Here is a 22,691-nt window from a genome sequence, read left to right as displayed (position 1 = left end):
AACAGTGCTGAGATGAAAAACCCTGCTGGCATCACCTTTTAGTTAAGAACCAAAGATTTGGAGAGCTTAACTTACTTGCCCAGAGTTACACAGATCCAGAATCATCTCTGAATGACCAAAGCCAAAGGCGTATCATACATACAAATACTGGTGACTTTTCTGATTAAATTTGTATCGTTTCTTATCATTGTACCCTCTCCCCCATTTAGTCTTGGTACGTTAGATTTTGCTAATCAGCATCAGCTGACCTCATCCAGGAAACGATTCAGAAAAAGCTTTCTAAGACTCTTAGGTCAGATTTAAGAAATGTCTTTTCTTGTGCTCTCACTGTATCAAGTATACATATAGTACTGTGACTGTATGCCTGTCTCCCCTTTGAACTATAGGCTTCTTAAGAGCAAGGTTTGCCTCTTTAATTTTGTATTCCTAGTGTCAAGCAAAGTATCTCAGCATAGTGTATATGTTTCATAAATATTTGTTAAACAAACAAAAGAAAACTGACCAAATTACAGCTACTAAATGACAGAACCAGGATTCAAATCCACATCTCTCCATTACCAAAGCCTATAATTGCTATGTCTCAAAGAAGCTAAAAATTAGATGTTTATCTCCTCTATATCCTGCATGTGGAAATTCTTTGATCATAAACATGTGAAATATATATAAAGTCCCTGTTTTAATGATAACTTATAGTCATAGAATTTTCCTACCTTATGCTTCCAATTTTAGTGTGTACATTCTGGAAAAACTTGCAAGGTAATTAGCATGTAACAATAGTGATGATGTCTCCCAAATACCAGAATTATAAAGAGGCCATGGTATTTGCATTTGACAGTCTCCTTGAATTCAAAATTTATTACACAGAAATTGACGTTATTTTGAGTTGTCACAGGAACTTTTTATAAAAACTAAACCAGAGCCTCTTAGGAAAAGAAGAACTCACTTTAACTTTAGCTTTTATTTCTTCACTGTCCCCTTCTCCATCATTGCGGGGTTCCATGCCAGACTCCTCCTGGATGTCTTTGTTTAATACAGAATACTCTTCTAGTAGAGTGTCAAACAAAACTATTCGCTTGTTCTTGAAGAAGCCATAAAAATAGGCATTGCTGTGGGAAGAGCGTTTAGATCCTAAGGAAAAGACAGTTCAAAGCATGGAAAGTAATTAAAAAGTCTGGGGTCATTTGGAGAGACTCCTAGAAATTGAATCACTGGAAAGGACATTAACATTTTCAAATTGATTAATACCTGAGGAAAACTGTGTCAACATAAATCACCATCAACAGTGGAGACTGTTTACGTGCCGTCTTGCCAACAAATATTTACGCTCGTCACAGCTGTATAGCAATAAGTAAACAAGTAAAGCCTAAATATCCAGCAGTACTAGAATGATTAAATTATGGCAAAGCCATGAAATGGAATTTTAAGCAGCCCACAAAATTATGCTTTTGAAGACTTTTAACAAGATAGGAAAAAGATCACCAATATACTGAGAATATAAAACTTAATGCATATAAGGTTCCATTATTGTCATGAAAAAGATGTACATGTAAATAGAAAAGCATAAACACAAGCTTATTAAGAGAGATATCAAAATGTTGGTGTTTATCACTGGCTTCTAGAACTATGAATTTTTGTTCCTTCCTTTATACTTTCTTCTCTTTTCTAATGCTTACTTCTATACTTAGAAAAAAATTAAAGCTATTTTTCAAAAGTCTGGAAAAAATATACCTAAATGTTTAACAATGGCTAACAGTTGTTGATTTTTATTTTCTTCTTTATATATTTTTGTATTTTCTAAATGTTTTCCAGTGTGCAGTCAATTTAGTAGTTAAGAGTAGACTTTGGATTCAAATCTTGGCTCTGCCATGTATTAGTTGTGGAAATGTAAGAAACTTTCTTAATTGCTTTGGGCTTTATTTTCCTGTTTATGTTGCAAGACTAGTATCTACTTCATTGGACTGGATTAAGGATTACATGAAAAATTTTATGTAAATCAATTAGTAGACTGCCTGATCCATATAAACTATTACTATTACTTACGTGTTTTTTTAAAAAAAGAATAAAACATGTTTCTCTTGAGAATGTGAGATCTCTCACAGAAAATGTAAATTTTGGGGCCGGCCAGGGGGCTCAGGTGGTTAGAGCTCCGTGCTCCTAACTCTGAAGGCTGCCGGTTCAATTCCCACATGGGCCAGTGGGCTCTCAACCACAAGGTTGTCAGTTCAATTCCTCCAGTCCCGCAAGGGATGGTGGGCTCTGCCCCTTGCAACTAAGATTGCACACGGTACCTTGAGCTGAGCTGCCTCCCGAATGGCTCAGTTGGTTGGAGCGCATTCTCTCAACCACAAGGTTGCCAGTTCAATTCCTCAACTCCCGCAAGGGATGGTGGGCAGTGCACCCTGCAACTAAAATTGAACACAGCACCTTGAGCTGAGCTGCCGCTGAGCTCCCGGATGGCTCAGTTGGTTGGAATGCGTCCTCTCAACAACAAGGTTGCCGGTTCAACTCCCGCAAAGGGATGGTGGGCTGTGCCCCCTGCAACTAGAAAACGGCAACTCGACCTGGAGCTGAGTTGCGCCCTCCACAACTAAGATTGAAAGGACAACAACTTGACTTGGAAAAAAGAAGTCCTGGAAGTACACACTGTTCCCCAATAAAGTCCTGTTCCCCTTCCCCAATAAAATCTTTAAAAAAAAAAAAAATGTAAATTTTGTATCTACTCCTATTTCTAATGTAAAGCGTTTAGCCGTATATTTAGAATATTACATATTCTACATACGGGGTGCCAAAAAAATGTATACACATGACTTGTATTCATCATTTGTTATCAGTATGTATTAAGTATTACAATTTTAATATAGTTTTTTCCTTTCTTAAAATGTGTATACATTTTTTTGGCACCCTCTGTATATAACAATATATTTGGCAGTATGTTTAGAATATAGTAAGACTTTCATAAACAGTAGCTTTTATTTACTTATTTTATTTTTTTCACTTTTTGGTTTGGTTGCTTAGAAGTTAAGAGCCAAACTTGTGGTCCAATTTTGCCAAAAATTTAGGACTTTGGACTCTGGAAAGCTGTGTATCATTCTGAGGTCTTACATTTCTAACTCATTTCTGTCTTCTCTGACTCTAATTTTTTAATTAAATTAAAAATATTTCTTAGAAGCTGCCTGAAGTTATTTGTGGAAGTAGACAGATTGTATGCATATAAATAAAATAAAATTAATGTCTCACTATCTCCCACTGGTTCAAGTATCTCAAAATGTGGCTTAAGGAACACCTATACCCAAATCACCTAGGGGTGCTTGTTATAAGTAGATACTAGAAACACGTATGAGGTCAGAATCTCTGGGAATGGAGCCCAGAAAACTGTTTTTTAACAAACACTGCAGGGAACTCTTACACAGTAATCACTAAAGGTTAAGAGTCCCTGCATTAGACCATAAGCTTTTTGTATCCCTGTGCCTGGGACGCAGTATATATTCAATAATGCTTGTTTACTGAATGAATTAACTATACCACTTGAAGTATGAAGCAATGTATTTGAGAACTCTGAAAATCAAAATGTTCTGTGCAAATGTACTTGAAAGTCATTGCCATCTGTGTCTTCATCTTTTGTTTAGGATATTTGATTTTAATCAACCGCTCAGCAACATTTGCAACTGTTGACCTCTACCTCCTTGAGACACTTTCTTTTCCTTTCTCAAGAGAAACACCATTTTCTCCTGTCTTTCTTCCTACCTCAATGGTCTCTCCTTCTCAGCTTCCTATGCCGGCTTTTCCTTCCCTGCTGACTTGGACCTGAGCCCCCTTCTCTTCTCTAAGTGCTCCCATCTATGGCATTAAACACCATCTATGTGCCAGATACTTCCATATCAATATTCTTGGCCCTGACGTCTCCCTAGAATGCCACTCATACATCCAGCTGCCTATGTGACATCTCCACATGGATGTCTATAGTGCATTTTTGTTGTTTACATTCTTCTGTGTGTTTTTTTTCCCTGCCCAGTATTGGAATCATCGGAACCTCCTTTCAGGGCATTCACACCACATAAGTCCTGTGAGAGACCGCTTCTCATCTGAGAAATCTACAAAGCCAGGTAGTATTTGCTTCCCCAGCATTTCTGAGCTAGCCCCATGCCCTGGTTCAGTCAGTTGGATGCACCCGCTGGGGACTCTGAATAGTCAGCTAATTAGCAAAGAAGCAGGGCAGTGAGGAACTAATTGCGCAGGTGCTAGTAGCAGGAATGTCAGGGGTGAAAACTGCTGAATTCAACAGGAGGAGGCCAACAGCAGTGTCCTCACCAGACTGGTTCTTCAGTGCGAGTCTGAGTTTCTTGCCACCCTATGGAACAGCCCATTTTCCAAGCTTGGTAAACTTAACTTTCCTGGTGATTCTGTGAGCTATCAAATGTTTCAATAAGTAATATTTTTTTCTGCTTTAATCAGCCACAGTTGGTTTCCATTGCCTGTTTGCAACAACTACTGCTTGCAGAACTCTAATGCAATGTCCAACAGGTATCTCAATATGCAACACATCCGACAGAACTTAATCCCTCACAAACCTGGTGTTCTCCTAGTTTTTTCCATCTCAGTAAACAACCATTTATCCAACTGCTCAGGTCAAAAATCTAGGTCGTTATCCTTCACGTCTCCCTTTCCCCCTTATTCCTTTACAAGTAATCTATTAGCAAAGTCCATCGACTCTGTCTCTAAAACTTATCCCCAATACACCTTCTCTCTATCGGTTACTACTGTCCCAGTCGAAGCCACTGTTCTCTCCTACCTGGACTGCAACAGACTCCTCACTGCTCTCCCTGCTTCTACTCCTGCTGCCCCTACAATCTATTCTCCATATAACAACCCAAAGTATTTTAAAAGTACAAAGCAGACCATGTCACTTTCCCACCTAAAACCTTCAATGGCTTTCCCCCCTGAACTTAAAATAAAATCCAAGCTCCTTTCCCTGACTTACAAAGGACTACGTGATCTGCCTCTTGCCTGTCTCAGGTTTCATGCCATAATACCCTTCTGCTACGTGGCAGCCACACTGGATTTTTTCCTGTTTCTTGAAGATGCAAAGCTCTGGAAGGTATTCCCATTGATCTCAGCATGGATGGCTTCTCCCTTCAGGTTTCAGCTTAAATTCATTTGCTCAGAGAGGTCTTGCTTGATGACCCAACCTAAAGTATCTACTTAGTCATTCTTCATCATATCACACTAGTTTAATTCTCTGCACAGCACTTGCTATCTGATATTTTTGAGAGCAGAAATCTTGGCTTCTCATTACAATATCCCTAGTAATTTACAAATCTGTATGTTCTTATTGTTAGTAACAGTATTCATTCACTTAGAGTATTTTTCAGGATTTTTACCATTATTAATAGAAAAAAACATACATTACAGATAAGTAAACTTCTGTTGCCCAAAGTCACACAGGTAACTACAATAGAGCTAGGATTCAAACTGAAGACTGCTGACTCCACAGCCTGACCTCTGAAAATCTACCTCTCCACCTACTCAAATCTTGATTTTCCATAAAGTCCCAACTCATGTTAAGCCCTCCAAAAAGCCTTCTCTATTTCACCTAAAATCATATAGCACTGGTGGTATGTATCACACATCTATCAATTACCTCTGTTGTCATATCATTAGCTGTCATTTCATGTGACCTGATTATAACTTAAATGATCAGCAACATAGGTTGTCTCCTCAGTAAAAGACCCTCAAAGACTGTTCTGCCTTACTGATTAGTGTTAGTAGTTTAATATTAACTAAGAGTAGCCATCTCAGAGGCTAAAGAAATAGCATGAATCGGCTTATTCTTCCACCATTTCCCATAGAAATGTTCCAGTTGTGCCTTTAGTTGGGCTGTATAACCTCAGAAGCCACCAAATGTGTGAGATTTCTATACTCTTCTAGTTTCTGTAGATTTTTTCTTTCCATTTGTGACCATCTCTGTTCTCCCCTGACCCTGCAGTTACATACTTCTCAGTTTCTACTCCTTCATCCAAAATAACTGCTTCTCACTGGTGATTTCTTAGGTTAGAGGAGAGGTGGGCAAACTATGGCTTGCAGGCCCAATCCAACCTGCCACTTATTTTTATAAATAAAGTTTTATTAGAACACAACCATGCTCATTTGTTTATGTATTATCTATGAGTGCTTTTGTACTATAATGGCAGAGTTCCACAATTGTGACAGAGAACATGTGGCCTGCAAAGCCTAAAATCTTTACTATCTATGCCTTTACAGAAAACATTCGCCAAACAGTGATTTAGAAGAAGCAAAACTGAAACCTAGAGGGGGGAAGTGATTTGTTCAAGCTCTCACAGCTGGTACGTGGCAGAGGCGGAACCAGTCTCACTCATTTACATGGAGTTTAATTTCCGGATTCTGAAAGTCATGGTACCATACAACATTTTTACTCCAGTACTTTGTAAGCCTCCTTGAGAGTGTAGTAGTCTTTTGTAAGCTAACAGATATTAGCTTAGCAGAGTATAAATAATCTGAAGCACCCAATGGTACTACAGATGTTGGTAATCTGCCGGTGAAATCAGAGTTCCCCAGAACACTGGAAGTGTTGTTAAAGTTTTAAGAATAATGTACTCAAATAATACAAACCACTTGAATAAAATCTTATTATCCCCAGGAGCCTTACCTTCAACAACATACACCTTAGTCAAAGGAAAGTCAATACTCTTTGCCATCACTTCAATTTCGTGTTTAAGCTTTCCCTCAGGCAGAGGTGTGAATTTGTCAAATAAAGGGGCAATATAATCAGCATAGATTGTGACAAGCACCTGAAAAGTAAATGTCAGAAGAATCTATGAATATGTTCTTAAAGAAAAACTACTCGTTATGCAGATTCAATTACATTAAAACAACTACTGTGTTTCCCTGAAAATAAGACCTAGCCGGACAATCAGCTCTAATGTATCTTTTGGAGCAAAAATTAACATAAGACGCAGTATATATATTATATTACATCTGGTATTATATTATATTATTATATATTATATTATATTATATTATATTATATTATATTATATTATACCCGATCTTATATTAATTTTTGCTCTAAAAGACGCACTAGAGCTGATTGTCTGGTTAGGTCTTATTTTCGGGGAAACACAGTATGTGATCCCAGTCTTGAGAACAGGGGCCTTATCTAATTTGCTCTGATATTCCCAGCCCCAAATAGTACCAGATAGTAAGTGCTCAATCTATTTGATGAATTATATCAAAAGGAGTAGTCTATAGGTGGTAATAGTTGAAAAGTCAAATGGTCCATTCAAGACTATCTTGAGGATTTCTGATACTTCATTAGCCCATAAGAACTTGGAATTCTGCCTGTACGAGTAATCATGATAGATGTGAAGTCTCTGCTAAAAAGGAATTACTAGAGCCTGATTGTATACTGTTACTTGGTTAGTCTGTTAAAATTAACTACCTGCAGTTCACAACTGTACACTTTGGTTGAAACATCACTTTCTTAAGCATTTTTGGAGCATTTCCTCTGCTCTCTTTCCTCTCACTTCAATTTGTCATATGACAGATATTTGTAAATTCAACTTGCCCCACTTTCTGATCTTGATCCCACCAGAGGGAAGTGAAACACTGAGCACCATGGTGATTCATACTAAAACAAACCTCCTCATCAATAAAGAGATGATAGATAATATTTTCTGGAGGCTGTGAACAGACCATTTTGATTGTGTTGTAGTGTTTGCATTGTGAAGCAGTTTAGAATATGGGAAAGAGAAGAGTAAAATAAGATGTGAGGGAGGGAAAATGAGGGGGAGTGAGAGAAAAGGGAGGAAGAATAGAGATGGAAGGCGAGGTGACAGTGGGGGAGTAAAGGAGAAGGGAAAGCAGGAAGAAGGGGGGAAGGGAACAGAGAAGAAGGGGTAAAGAAGGAAGACAGGAAGAAGGGAAAGGCAGGGGAAGAAGGGCAGAGGACAAAAGGTGTTTATGCTTTCTTCTTCTTGTCCCTATTAAATCTATTCTCTTTAAAACATCCATGATTTTTAGCAAATGGAATTTGGTCAAGAGTCATTAAATTATCAAACTTTGTTACCTGTTCTGGTGGCAACTCACAAATCCATAGCCCAAAATTGCCCGACAACTAGGTCATTAAAAGTAACTTAACAGGCGGCCGGATGGCTCAGTTGGTCAGAGCGTGAGCTCTGAACAACAGGGTTGTTAGTTCGATTCCCACATGGGCCAGTGAGCTGCGCCCTCCACAACTAGATTGAAGATAATGAGCTACCGCTGATCTGCTGGAGGGGCAGCCGGCTCAGTCGGTTACAGCACAAGCTCTCAACGAGGTTGCTCGTTCAATTCCCACATGGGATGGTGGGCTGTGCCCCCTGCAACTAAGATTGAAAACGGCAACTGGACTTCAAGCTGAGCTGCACCCTCCACAACCAGATTGAAGGACAACGACTTGGAGCTGATGGGCCCTGGAGAGACACACTGTTCTCCAATATTCCCCCAAAAAATTTTTTTAAAAAAAGTAACTTAACAACTAGCTCCTAGGATCTGTAAGAGTCAACATAAGAAGAAAATCAATGGTCAGAGTCAACCCCTATTTCTATACTCAAAAGCAGAAACCAAGAGGGGAAATTAGGAGCTCCCATTTATATTTCATCTGCTTCAAAACAACTGTTTACATGCTAATGAAGATTAAATCACAGTTATTGCACCTAAGAACTTTTATAAAAGAAAATGAAACAAAGATTTTACTCACCAGAGAAACAACTAATGTGAACAGCCAGGCATAAATAAAAAAATAGTCACCACCGATTTTAATAATGTAAAGTAGAAGCGAAGACACAGGCAATAAAATGCACTGAGTCACAATAAATTTTTTGATTGCGTCTTTCATGAAGAACCCCAAAGTCTGAAAAAAGAAAACATCATCACAAGAAACTGAGAAACTGCTTTTTAAATAATAAATTAATACAAAGGAGACATTATTAAAGCAATTATAAAATTAAAAGGCAGTGAAACTATATTATTTGACACTAGGTAGCCTAAGACAATAAGTAAATGTCTTGGATTTTACAGTTTAAAATAAACTCATTTAAATGTTAATAACTGCAAAGCACTAGACAGCAGTGCTAGAAGAGTTTATGGCAGGACTTTAAACTACGATCTTTATCATATTTGCAGTTCCTGTTTTCTCAATTAGTTCATGCTCCAAAACAGCAAATTAGGTTTTAATTACTTCTAGCAGAGTACAAGAGCATAAAAGGTCTTCACATTTAAAAGAGAACATTTGCATACTCTATTATACCTGTTGATTGAAACCATGTTTTTCTTCTATCACAAAAGTATTATAAAGACTCCACGGCAAACCAGTCAATGCACTGAACAGTGTAGCCATCAGCAGAAACACCAAGGATTGAGTGATCTAAACACAAGAAGGAACAAAAAAATGGCAGTTTTTACAGTGTAATGTTAAGTCATTCTTGAATAAACCGACAAGTTACTGCTGAGTACTTAGCAGATCTCAGCCATATGCTTGATTCTATGGGTAATACATGGTCCGAAACATCATCTATGCCCTCAAAGTTTACTTGCTAGCGGAGGAGGCAATTCCTCTTTTATTACGTAGGCACCGTATGAAAGTTACCTGAAGTCATATAGACAAACAGTTAAAAGATTTGAAAATAGACATTTGTTCATCTGTAGTCTTCTGAAACATCCCCCATTCTCCCTAGTTTATCAATATATACCACTGCAGAGCAATCTTAATAATCAATATAAAAAAATGATTATTCTGTTATCTTTAACAATTTTGGCTAATATACTAAAAACTCTCCTACTGATAGGTCTAAATATATAGGACATGGAAAAAATAATAAAACTAATATTTATTTACTACACTGTAATTGAAAATATTAGAAATATTGAGAATTAGTGTTTTATTTCATTGTAAAACTTTAAGAGTAGTTTGAACAATGCCTGCCTTCTCACTGTGTAACTTGTAATACAGAGAGGGCATCTTTTCTCTGCCTTGGTGAACTGTCATGCTCCTCTGAAAGGTTACATCAGCTTCTACATTTTACCCTTTGAGCTTTCAATGTCACGAAATATCTTCAAGAGGTCCTTGAACGTGAGGGTTTTTGCCAGTAACACTCCTGCTGGGACACTGTCATCCTTTTCATCATTACCACTTTCCTCTTTTATATCAGTAAGGTGACCTACACTAAGTGCCTCTGGTTGCATATGTAGAGTCTCTCTAACAGCAGCAGGCTTAGCATTCCCAGGATCAGCTATTTCTTCCGTAACTCCACATACATTAGATTTGAATTTGACTTCCTGCGTTATTTTTCATTTCTTTGCTATACTTTGATGTTTGCTGGCCAATTCCCTTTCAGTTATCCATTTTTGTAAAATGCAATGTGGATATTTAGCTGGGAGACCAGAAGGCAACACAATGCACACTCTGAATAACTGAATGACAGATGTGCAGTGACAGATCACTGACAGACTTTGAAAAAAATGACGTGATTGGTCACTGAGGACAATGATCATTTATATTTGCACGTGATTTGTGGACTGAAGAGCTAGCAGGGAAATTTGTACTTAATGCAATAACTAACATGATATACTATGGTAACTGAAATTTGAAGCATGTTATTTAGGGACTCATATTATTTAACTAAACCATGGTAACTGAAATTTGTGTATACCAGAACTGTGCAAAGCAAGTTCCACTCAACCATTAAAGAAAATAAAGATCTATATAAAACAGACAGGAAGCGATCTCTAAAACAAACTTAAATGCAAAAATAATGTCTCAGAAAATTATACAAAATATGTCCCATTAAGGTAAGGAATATTTTTAATATGCATATGTATGTAGATTGTGTTCATTAATTCAACAAATATTTATGGAATACCTACTCTATGACTGGTATATTCTAGGCACTAGTGACACAGCAGTGAAGAAAATATATAAGGTCTCTGTCCCCTTAGAGCTTAAAATCATCAGGAAGATAAAAAGTAAACAAATAAACAAGATAACTGCAGATAGCAGTGAGTACCTTTATAAATAAAATAAAATAAGGTCATGTGCTTCACTGAAAAGTGACGGGGGCTCTATTTTAGATGGAGTGGTCAGGGAAGCCCTCTCTGAGAAAGTGATATTTAAGATGAGAACGGAATAAGGAGCCAGTCGTGATGATTATATGAAATCACCCTAAATCCTTTTTGAAACAATGCAGACTATGTATAATAAGTAAACTGCAATACCACATATGACAGGTCCGGAGACGGAGCCTGTATAGATACAGAGACATCACAGGAAGAAGAGGTCTTAAAAAGAATTTGGCTGCTTTAGAAAAAGGTATACAGAAAAGGGGCATAGGATGAATTGAATTAAAGCCCAAGGTACCTATACATGTAGTAGAAATCCATCATTTCACATAAGCAATGAGGAAGGAGGGACAAGACTTGGCGGTTTCTAAGGAAAAGTCAGGAAACAGTGTCTCAGCACCCATTATGGGTGGGAAGTCTCACGTTCAAGGCTTTGCCCAGTAACTGCAGTTCCTGGAAGAGTGGGTAGTCGACTCAAGCAGTTCAATGGAGAGTCTAAGAGATACACACTCTGTCTTTGTTGAAGTATCTGCTAAGTGTGTGTGGCACAGAATACCTGATTAGTGTGGGTTCAACAATATTCATGCTTTCTCTTTCATTGCACAGAATAGTTCCCAAGAAACAGCTGTCTAACCAGAGACTACATTACCGAGCTCCCTTGGATCTGAGACTAAATGACTGGTTCACCAATGACATGTGCATGCAAAGGTCAGGTATCACTTCAGAGCCAAGGGAGTTAAGAAGAGGGTATACATACCTCATACTCTGGTCCAAAGCCAGCATAGCCACAGAACCGACCAGAAAGTCTCCACAGATAAGGGATTCCTCCAAAGAGAAGAATAAGCTATAAAACAAAGCATACTTTGGTCACATTTGAGCAGTACCAGAAACTATCATCTAAGTGCATGTTATAAAGAAAAAAGGACCTATCTTATTTAGGATAAACTATGTATTTAGATAAATACAAACCAATTGAGCTTCTAAATTTAGACTGTTAAAACGTTTATGCCTGTACGTTTTATATGGATGAATTGTATAGTAGATGAATTACTATATATATCTCAATAAAGCTCTTTAAAGGAAAAAAAACTTTTGCCAAAAGACCGTAACGGAGGCTTTGTGAATCAGAAAGTAAGCTTAGAAAGGCTAAACAACTTGTCCAAATCCCACAGCTAATGAGTGATAGGAACCAGCTTTTCCTTGAAAAGAAAACAGCCCTCTCTAGTCAGGACAAAGTATCAGTGTCGGTGTGAGTGGAGAATCATGTCCACTTACCAAACTGGGGATAGAATGGGCTATCTGTGCCTTCTCCGGGTAAAGAAAAAAGGTGAGTCCTGAGGCCACAGTCAGGGCTTCATAACAATAGGCCCCTTCCTCGGCACACCCATTGTCTGGGGCAGATCAAGTGAACACAGATATTGACCAAATCACCAGGACATTCAAATGAGAAAGCAGCTCTTAAAATCTGAGAAGAATATATGCTTAAGAAATATGATTTCCCACAACAGATACTACATATGTAGAACTCGCTTTGTCAACAGGAATCAATTTGTTTCTTTCTGTGGAGCCTCAGAAATACAATGATCAACCACACTGCTTGGCTAGAAGCACACTATTCCCACCAGTTCAGACGTGGTGGTCTGGGGCACCATGGTGGTTTGGTGCTTTGGGGGTTTGGGGCACTACAATGCAGTTCATGGGTAGCCTCCCAATCTATTTTCCATTTTCATGTATGTATCCATGAATAATATAGTGGTTTACATGTTTCTTTAAGAATGTATATGATACCACATTGTACTTATCATTCTACAACCTGCTTTTTACACTCTCCCCTTTTGAAATCCATTCACAGTGAGTTTTAACTTTATTCGGTATCTGCTTGTTCTCTAAAGTGTTTATACCAAATTACACTCCCATCAGCAGTACCTGACTGTTCTTGCTTCCCCACAATCTCACCCACGCGGGGTGCTAGCCATCTTTTAGCGTTTTAGCAGTACGCTGGGTTAGTTAGCACGGGTCTCAAATGTGGTCCCTGGACAGCAGCGTCAACGTTACCTGAGAAAGTGTTAGAAATGCAAATTCTCAGGCTGCACTCCAGAACAACTGACTCGGATACTGGAAGTGGGGCCCAGCACTCTCCACGTAAATCTGACGTACACCCAAGTTTGAAAATCAATGTTTTAATAAATTGTTTTTATAAAGGCTCCCTTTGCTCTATGTCCAGCTATTTCCACTTTACTATAACTAACTCAAACTTGGATGTAAATTCCGTTTTCCCAAGAGAAATGCTTTGGCATCACTGTATGGTATAAGCTCCATTTGTTGACTTGGGATGGCATTTTTCATCCTATTCTCAATACTAATAAATTATGCAGAGTTAGGGATTTATAATGCTTTTGGTAAAAGGCGGCCACACCTATTATTAAAAGTCCAGCTTTTAAATAAGTACCAAGGGTAGCTTTAATATGAACTTTATGCATCTTTGCATTTGGCAACTGCTGTTGCAACCTTGTTTAGTGTACTTTGGGGAATGGAAAACAAAGCACAGTGAACAATAAAGTTTCTCTGTGTTGATAATCTCACCGAGCATGCTCCTGGAGATGTCTTACGAGAACTAGTGATCTCAACAAGATAAGTCCAATGCCTTTACATATATTATTTCACTAAAGTCTTGAAAAGCAGGCAGGGCAGGAGCACAGTCATCTCTATTTTATAGATGAGGCAACTGAAACTCAGAAAAGTTAAAGTAACTTGCCCAAAGAAACTCAATGACTAAGTAATTGCTATGTGCTGAGCACTGTACTAGTAAGTACTTCACTTACATTATCTTTCTCACTTAGTCCTTCCACAAACCATATGGTTTAATACCTCTCTACTTCTCATCTTAAAGAGGAGAAAAACGGGGCTCAAAGAGGCTAAATCGCTCATTCAGAAACAAGCAGAAATTGAAGTAATAACAATTTGAACTTTTCTACTCTGTTCTGCTCTATTCCCAGCCATTCCATTTCTTAAGAGAGCTCTTTATTGATGTCTATGAAGTATCAGGAAAGTCTGTCTCAGAGAGGCTGGACATTTCTCTCTGGGTGTTTTGTCACATTTGTGTGAACAGTGGCACCTGTGGTCACATAAGGCTTCTGCTTATGTTCCCTCAGGTAAAAAATACTGAAGTAAAAAACAAAAAAATCTAAATTAATTTTTGTACTTGGTGACAAAAGCATACAAACCTATTCATTTTAATCTACACAAAATGAAACTGTTTTCAAACAGAACAGGATTTCAAAGTAACACAAAATGTTTCCGATCTAATGGTAAATGTAACTACTAATTCCCTAAGGATAAATTTAGCACATTCATGTTGCACTCCTCGAATTTCAAGAATGGTATGTAATTTTAAAGACTCAGGAGAGCAGAGTTTGAAACCCAGCTCCCCCATTTATTAGTGTCACCTGGCTATTAAATGGGCAAGCCACTTAATTTCTCTGAGCCTTCGCTTTCTCACACATAAAAAGAGAATAATAATGCCCATACTTTCTATCTCAGAGCACTGTTGTAAACATCAAACAAAACAATAAAGATAAAAACAATACATGAAGTGAAAATATAATTACTATGATGATGATTGTTTCCAGCTTTCGCCCATCATACTGCTTCCAGCGTGAGCCACAGCACATTACAAAGCTCTCGTTCTCTATACGTATCCTCCCTGCCTCTAGCACGGCCTAGAACAAATTAAACCATTCCCATGGTCACTAACCTTAACAACCCAGCTATCACCCATCTTTTCTGGAATTATTTACTAACGACAACCAAGGAGACTGAAAATATTTTTCCTATCACTTTATAATGGCCCTGTCGGGGTAAGTCAAAGAACTTCAAAGAACCAAATATCAATGAGGAAAGATGACAGTGTCTAAATTTACCAGTTCTACTTCCATCTCTTCTCTGAAGGCTGATTTCCTACTTAGGCCCTGTTCCAACCAGAAAAATGCTTCAGACAAGTTAACAAAAGTCAAATATAATCCACAACAATGCTGTCTTTCCTGGCTCGGTTGGAAGGCATTAAGTTTTAATACTAATCTTCAATATCTCAGTAACTAAACTAGCTTGGACTAGTAAAAATTAAAAAATCAATATTGAAAAGACTAATTACTACTATCACTGTCTACCCCAAAAGCCAATGCAATTTTAGTTTTTAGATCATTTATTGATTTTTCTATAATAACAAGATTTAACTCTTCCAGAAGTTTTGCCATTTTCTATCATCGTGAGGAAAAGGGAGAGGTCTCTAACAACCTAGTTCTAACCACACTAGTCTTACTATTCCGTATTTGTCAAGGCAAATTTTGTGATTGGGTAGACAATTCTGTCATCATTTAACAAAGCTACCAACAGCCAGTTTCTTCTCATTAACTAATGAACCAAGGATGATAACCGATCTCAATTCTTTTCAATTTAGGAATATTTCTCTTAGTGGTACTGGGGGATCTTAACCAGTTCTAGAGGAATAGTGATGACCATCATGACCACGATGATAAACATAATAACAACCAACACTTATGGAGCACTTAGAATGGACAGGCACTGTCCTAAGCATCTTACATAGATTAGCTCATTTAATCCTCTCAACAACACTGTGAATAAGGAACTATTATCACCATACAATTTGAATGGATGAGAAAACTGAGGCACAGAAGTGTTGAGGGACTTGCGGAGGTCACACAGAGCTGGTATGGTAGACCTGAGATTCAAACTCAAGCCACCTGAGTTCAGAGTCAGCTCTTAACCTTTACCCCATGCACTTCCAATTGTTCCTGGGGATGGCAGACCAAGAATTGGTTTTAGGGGATACAAAAAATCTTAACTCATTTTATGTATAAAGCACAGATATACATACAGTATAGAAACAGATATACAGTGTATCTGTGGTATTAAAATTTCATGGAAGGGCGATTAGGAAAAAATGTCTAAAAAGGTATATGGTCAGGGGTCTGGGGAAAGTATGCAAAAAAGACCGAGAAACATTGCTCTACACTATAGAGGCTCTGTTCTTTTAGCATGGGGGTAAGACTGGCCCTGTTTTGCTAAGTAAAAATGATCTGTCACTCATTGTTTCATTCAATAAATATGAATTATGTGCTTACTATATGCCAGGCATTAGGTATAAAATGATGAACAAGACTTTAAAGCATTTTCTTTAAGGAACTACCAGTCTGTCGACTAAACAGGCAAATTCAATACAATGTGGTAAGTACTCCGATAGGAACAATGATGGAATGCTGCATCATGCAGACTTGACGTTTCAAATGGTTTCTTAGAAGAGATGATGTCTCAGCTGGATCCTGATGGAACAGCAGGGATTAATTAGCCTCCAGTGGAGTTGAAGAGGGAGTGGAAGGGCACCCCAGGCAAAGATACCAGCACGTGAAAAGACTCAAAGTCGTAAGAAACCAAGTTGGGTATGAGATGGGAAATAAAGAAGGGGAAAGAATTTAGGGGAAGGAATCAAAAGACAAGGCTCAAGTAAGCAATGGCCCCGTCAAGAGGGACCTCATAAACCATGCCAAGAAATCTGGACTTCACCCTGAAGGAAACAGCGAGCCAGGGAAAGGTTTTATGTAGGAGAATGACATGATCAAAATTATTCTTCAGAATTCCTTTGGCTGCCATGTGGAAAGAGGTTGTAGGCAGGAAGACAAGTAAGGGCTGCTATAAGCTTAACAACGTAAGGTTCTTTTTCACACCTGGCCTCAGGATGACTGTTACCATATTCCATAATTTTCAACTGACTAAACAGTTATGTTTCTACCTCTTTTGCTCCACACCCATTACTATCAATAACAAAAGTTAGGAAAGCATTCTGGGATTTGTATATATGGTACCTTATTTTGTGGCACAAAAAGGAAAACAAACATTACAAAGTATTAAACAATTTGACAGAGTGTCTCGTCAGAAAGTAAAGTACTCACAGTGCCTTCAATTTCTGAATAGAGTCCTGACCAGAAGCTGAAGGTACTTTTATCCAGCTGATAAAGTCGAGATTTCTCAAATGTTTCTGAATCCATGATCTGTCCTAACTCCAGTGGTACATGAGTTGTTGTTTTATATATCTGTCTCTGAAATATTTTGAAGAAAATGCTTTAATGAAAGAGTCAAACCCACTCATTATTTATTACAAGTCATTTATGATTAAACATCGAATGGTTTACAACATTAACTTGTCACTTAAGCCTGTTGAATTTGCATTATACATACAAATATACAAATATTGCATTTGATCAAGTACACTGTCTACCAAAACAACTGATGCAGGAAAGTAAAAGCAGAACAAGAGAATCTGAGGCTAGCAGACTAGGTAAAATTAAAAGTAGGATTGTCATCACACTTCAGTTTGCATAAACTGAAAGTAAACCAACATTGTAACATCACAAACAATACCACTCATTCCAGGTATAACATACATCCCATAATAAAGAAAACTTCATGGAGAGAAGAAGGAAGCAAATATGCTAACCATGAATATTAACAGATATTTTGGCTAATTATTAAATTTGACCCTAAAAGGCAAATTAAGGGAAATTTGAGGAATGACAGATGGAAACATATCAGATCTTTGAGAAAGATAAATTTTCTCATTATACCAAATTCTAAAAGATAATTTCTGCCCATGCAACATAATACAGGGAATAAATACCAAATAACATAATGGACATCATTTTCTGCAATAGTTTTATGACAAATGACTTCTCTATTGTTGTGCATCTTACCAAACCCTCAATAAAAGGTATTACATTAAAGCATAACTCAGTAAAGAAGACAATGTAGGAAAGTAGTTACTGTAACTAGTCTTATTATTAAAGTAAGACAGATAGATGCCCAATACCCCACCCCCAATTTAGACACTACATATTATGTTTACTTTATGAAAGTATCTTCTGTAAGCCTACAAAGAGCTACGTCTGAGATTGCTGTGCTACACAGCTTAACATCTCTTCGGATACCCTGGACTAAAAGAAGAGATCAAGATATAACCCAGACATTGACAGATATAAAAAAATTTTAAATTTCAATTTAAAGATTCATGCAGAATGTAAACTGAGAGAAGAAACTTTCAGAGGAAAAAGATTGCAATGCTCAAGAAAGAGTTGCAGCAGTTAAAAAGAGGAAGGTCTTCATAACCATCACGGTTGACATAATTCAGAAACAACACGGAAGAACGTACAGCGGTAAGAAATTGCAATAAAGCAATCAATTAAACTTAAAATCTATCTCATTTAAAAGGTCAGTTCTCTAATTCATCAAGATGTTAATTCTAGGGAACTCTTATTAAGTAACTTTCAATTTCTACTTTACTGTTTTAATTGTTTAACTAAAAATAATAAAACTGTTCTTAAGAAAAACAAGAACATATTGCTCTTTGGGCAAAAATAATATACTATATACTTCTTTTTTTTTTTTTTTTTTAAGGAAAAAGAGTTCAGATCCTTGGAAGGATTGAGAAGTCTTTATTTTCAGAAAATGGTTTCCTCAGCCTGTGGTTGAGCATGATTACACAACTGTCATGGAGAAGTTGTGATTCTAAAATATAAGCATCTTCCTTTTGAAGGCTTATCAGTCACTGCCAAAGATAAAGAAGGCAAGTCTGGATCCGAGGATCTTAAGCTGTGGAGCAGGCACAAGAGCTAAAGCCTGACAAGGCGGCAGCCCTGCTTTCCCTTTCACTAGGCCCTAACCGGCCTGGGTCCCACGATCACATTGCTGAAAACGTCCCTGAGGCACCAGAACCTCTCAAGGCCAATCCCGCCATCAGGCCAAGTTAGGAGGCTCAGTAGGGACCCAGAGGGTCAAGGCTGGTGCTGGGTCCACAACATTCATCCTGGAACTTGGGGTCGAGACTGAGGCTCGCCTAAGGGCTGGCCAGGTGTCGGGGTTAAATGGGTCCTTTCTAGGCTCACCTGCCGCTGTGCTAGGAAGGTCTCCCAGAGATACACCGTCCAGGAGAAGAGCAGCACGGCCCCAAAGATACGCTTCTCGGCCGGCATCTCCCATATCGGGTCCAGAGACGCCCACATCCCCATGGCCACCTGGTTCCGCCGGCTCCTTCAGCGTGCACCGGTGCCACACCAACACAGTCCCCTCAGAGCGTCCTGGCAGTGTCACAGCGATATCCGTCTCTTCCGAGAACCCCTGCATTGACACCCGCCTCCATCCCACGCACTCCACGCAGCCGGCAGTGTTACACAAACACTCTTCCCCGTGCCGACGCCCCCTAGGGTCGCCTAAATTTTTGCCGGAAAAAGACCAGTCCCGCCTTCCTTACTTCCGGCCTGAGGAAGGCGGGAGTCCTGATGCCAAGTTCCGGCCTCCGCCAGCCCCAGCTCCGGCGCGGGACCTGATCACGCTGAGCTGCGTTGCACCAACATTCTTCCCTCCCCCTCCACGCCAAGTTCCTGCGGAGGGTTCCGGCTTGCCTTCTGAGCCCAGCAGCGCGCAGAGCACTCCGTTTGATGGCTTCCAGCGCCGCGTTTGCATCTCTTCGCTTCTGGGCTTGCCTGGCTGGGCGGCGGCCTGTGCCGTACTTTCCCTGGCCAGGACAAGTCCACTGGTAGTTGGGACTGAGCGGGAACTGAGGCAGAGTGGGCTGGGAAAAACGCCAGCGGGACAGACTTCCCAGGCTCTGGAGACCATTACTCTTAACTAGTGTTATTCAAACTGTGGTATGTTCATCTCTGGAATATTTTAAGAATAAAGGGATAGTTTACATCGAGACTAAGCATTATAAGAGGAGTATTTTGGCCTGTATCGGGGTGTTCTGAATTCAGGCGTGTTAAGGGAGTGGGCGGTAGTGATGAGATTTTCATTAAAGATTTTGCCTCTTCCACCGCAAGAGAAGTCGGAAGCGGCATTTTGCCTAAGAGAGTGTTCCCTGGAGCAAATCTGGCAAAGGGTAGCGTAGGTTAGAAATACCTGAACTGAAAGGGCCTTACTTGATCCAGGACCAAACTCGTATCAAAGCTCGGTGCCATGTCTGTCTTGGAATGCAGAAGTGAAATGTGGTCACAGGGACGCCTGTTAACACATTTGTTTGCCTTGAAAAGTGAAATTCTTTTCTGACCGAATATAAGTCTCACTTGGTTAATTGGTTTGACAAAGACACTGGCATTGCTAATTTACATAATTATTATTTACAATAAATTGAGCTAAATCTGCAGCTGCAACTAAAATATATTTAAATTACAGTGATATTGTAATGCTAAAGAAGTGTTGAAATTCACAGTATCTTGACTTTCCCAGCTTTTCCAAAACGCTTCTAAGTGAGAGTAATATAATTAAAAGTCACTTGAGAACATGATGGACTCTAATGACATGATAACAAATTCTTTTGCAATTAGATTGTTTCCAGTTCTTTGCTTTGAACAAAATTGTTGATGGACCTAATTGAACTGTCAGCTAATGAACACTATTTGATTTTTGGCATATAACTCAGAAGGAAAACAGAATTAATTGACATTCCTATAACAAAACTATTATTCCCATCTATTTATGAGTAAATCTTTCTTGGCACTATATCTATGAAAACAAATTAATCTAGCGGTAAGAACTAGTCATTCAGACACATGAATTAATCTCACTGAGAGATGCATTTCCAGTAGAATTTTACCTTTTATGTTTATGTATTACCAAAATTTGTAATTGTATCATTTTGAGCAGATTATTCATTATAATGATTAGTCAATTCAAAGAATTCTAATACATAGGCCCATACAATTACAGGAATTTAAAAAAAATTTTAGTATGTACAAATTTATCGCAAGGAAGTGATCAATAAAAGGTTTTTAAAACAAGTATTACATTTGGATAACATTTTATCGGGGAGTAGAATGTAAATATAAATTAGAACAATGTTAAAAAGCTACAATGTAGAATTAACAAATGTTAAAAGCGTATTTGTGTAATTTTAAATGGATGATGGTACTTATTCAATTGTTACGTAGATTTTGTTGGATACATCATAAAAAGTGATTTTACAATTTTATTTTAAATTGTCATTTACAATTTGCCAGAATTTACATCTATTCCCAACTATTTAATGATGAAAACTTTTAGATATCAACTTTAAAATATGATGGGATAAACACTTTTTCAGAATTCTCTCTCCCTTGGGCTATCATTGCTTTGCTCTCTTCAGTCTTCTCTTTTTCATCTGTCTGGGTCCATCCAGCCTGCTGCAGTTAGTCCAAAGCCTCATAGAAGCTCCTGCCACCCACACTTTGGCTAAAGCACAGGTTTAGTTAAGCTGTGTGAGTGCCCATCACAACTACACCACATATTAGCAAGTCACTTAACCTGTATATCAGTTTCTCATCAGTAAAATGAGAATAGTAGTATTTACCTCCTCGTATTGTATCAAATGAGAAAAATCATGTAAATCTCTTAGCAATGTATCTGGCTTGCCCAATAAAGATTAGCTACTAGCTCTCTATACTTGGGAGAATCATACCATAGTGTTGATCTGTCACCATGTGTCTGAAAAGATAGGAGAACAGGAAGCTGGTATGAGGTTCCTAAAAGTCAAGACTAATTCACTCATTCATTTGACAAATATTGAGTGTGTGCTAAGTACCAGACATTGTTCTAGGTTCTGGGGATATACTAGTGAACCAAAGTCTCTTACTGTCCGAAAGCGTACATTTTCAGTGGGCTGGGGTGGGTGGAGGGGTTGATAGATAATGCCATTATGCCCAGTCTTTTAAGAACTTAACTTTTACTCAAGAGTTAAAGAATAAGCCACTGGAAGATTTTGAGAATAGTAACATGATCTCTTTGACTGTTGTGTAGAGAACAAAATGAATGGGGACCCAGATGGAAGAAGGTAGTCCAGTTAGGAGGCCATTTCAAGAATCCAGGTGAGAGATGATGGTGGCTCGGGCTAGGGTGATAGTAGTGGAGAGAGAAGTGAATTATGAAAAGGGAATAATCACTTGATCCCCTTTGCAGATAGTGTTAATAGAGGGGCTTGTCTGTCTAAATGGGAATCTCAAATAGGCTACAGTCAGGATTTTGCCAAAGGAGAGACACTGAATTTGGAGGATAAGGATTCTTTTCCCTAGAGTGGTGGTACAAGGTAGCTCATCGACCCCAACTAACCTGAGTGATAAAATAACTCTCAAGCCCTTTCCCTATCTTGCCTTAATTCTCTGTTGCCAAACATCCAAGTTCCTTAATTGATGCCCTGAACATTAGTGCTCTGATCGCAAGAAAAGAATCACCCCAGCTGGGAATGAATACTTTGTATCAATCTCTTATGATTGTGGTGTGAATCACACATTCCTTCTGGGGAGCTGAGAGCCAGGAACAAGGTGACCCCATGTTTCTACCACACTTTGCATCTAGCTCATTCTGTTTTCCACACAGACTACCAAATCGATGTTAATCCCGTTTAAAAACCTACCATGGTCCATTTCCATCAATGTGGTTTAACTTTTAAAGGCCCTTCATTACCTGACATCAGTCTATTCTTGTAGACCCTTATTCAAATACTTTCCTTTGATATATGCCCGAGTGGTAACCAAGATAAAATG

At 38.5% G+C, this 22,691-nt stretch overlaps 1 protein-coding gene across 1 annotated transcript in view; it reads right to left on the bottom strand.

The window, feature by feature from the left end:
* Positions 1–19,418, bottom strand: part of ZMPSTE24 (zinc metallopeptidase STE24) — a 32,852-nt gene extending 13,434 nt beyond the window's left edge. Inside the window, exons 1-7 of the mRNA XM_019737170.3 lie at positions 19,065–19,418; positions 17,079–17,225; positions 11,870–11,956; positions 9,305–9,421; positions 8,756–8,908; positions 6,665–6,806; positions 944–1,128 (exon numbers count right to left, since the gene is read on the bottom strand). Of these exons, the coding sequence (XP_019592729.1) occupies positions 944–1,128; positions 6,665–6,806; positions 8,756–8,908; positions 9,305–9,421; positions 11,870–11,956; positions 17,079–17,225; positions 19,065–19,187 (954 nt within the window). The 5' untranslated portion in view covers positions 19,188–19,418. The remainder of the gene's footprint in view (positions 1–943; positions 1,129–6,664; positions 6,807–8,755; positions 8,909–9,304; positions 9,422–11,869; positions 11,957–17,078; positions 17,226–19,064) is intronic.
* Positions 19,419–22,691: the final 3,273 nt, after the last annotated feature.

Source organism: Rhinolophus sinicus, chromosome 14 (genome assembly GCF_057876585.1).
Source record: "Rhinolophus sinicus isolate RSI-liver-muscle chromosome 14, RSI-T2T, whole genome shotgun sequence".
NCBI lineage: Eukaryota > Metazoa > Chordata > Mammalia > Chiroptera > Rhinolophidae > Rhinolophus > Rhinolophus sinicus.
This window is presented reverse-complemented; position numbering and strand designations above follow the sequence as displayed.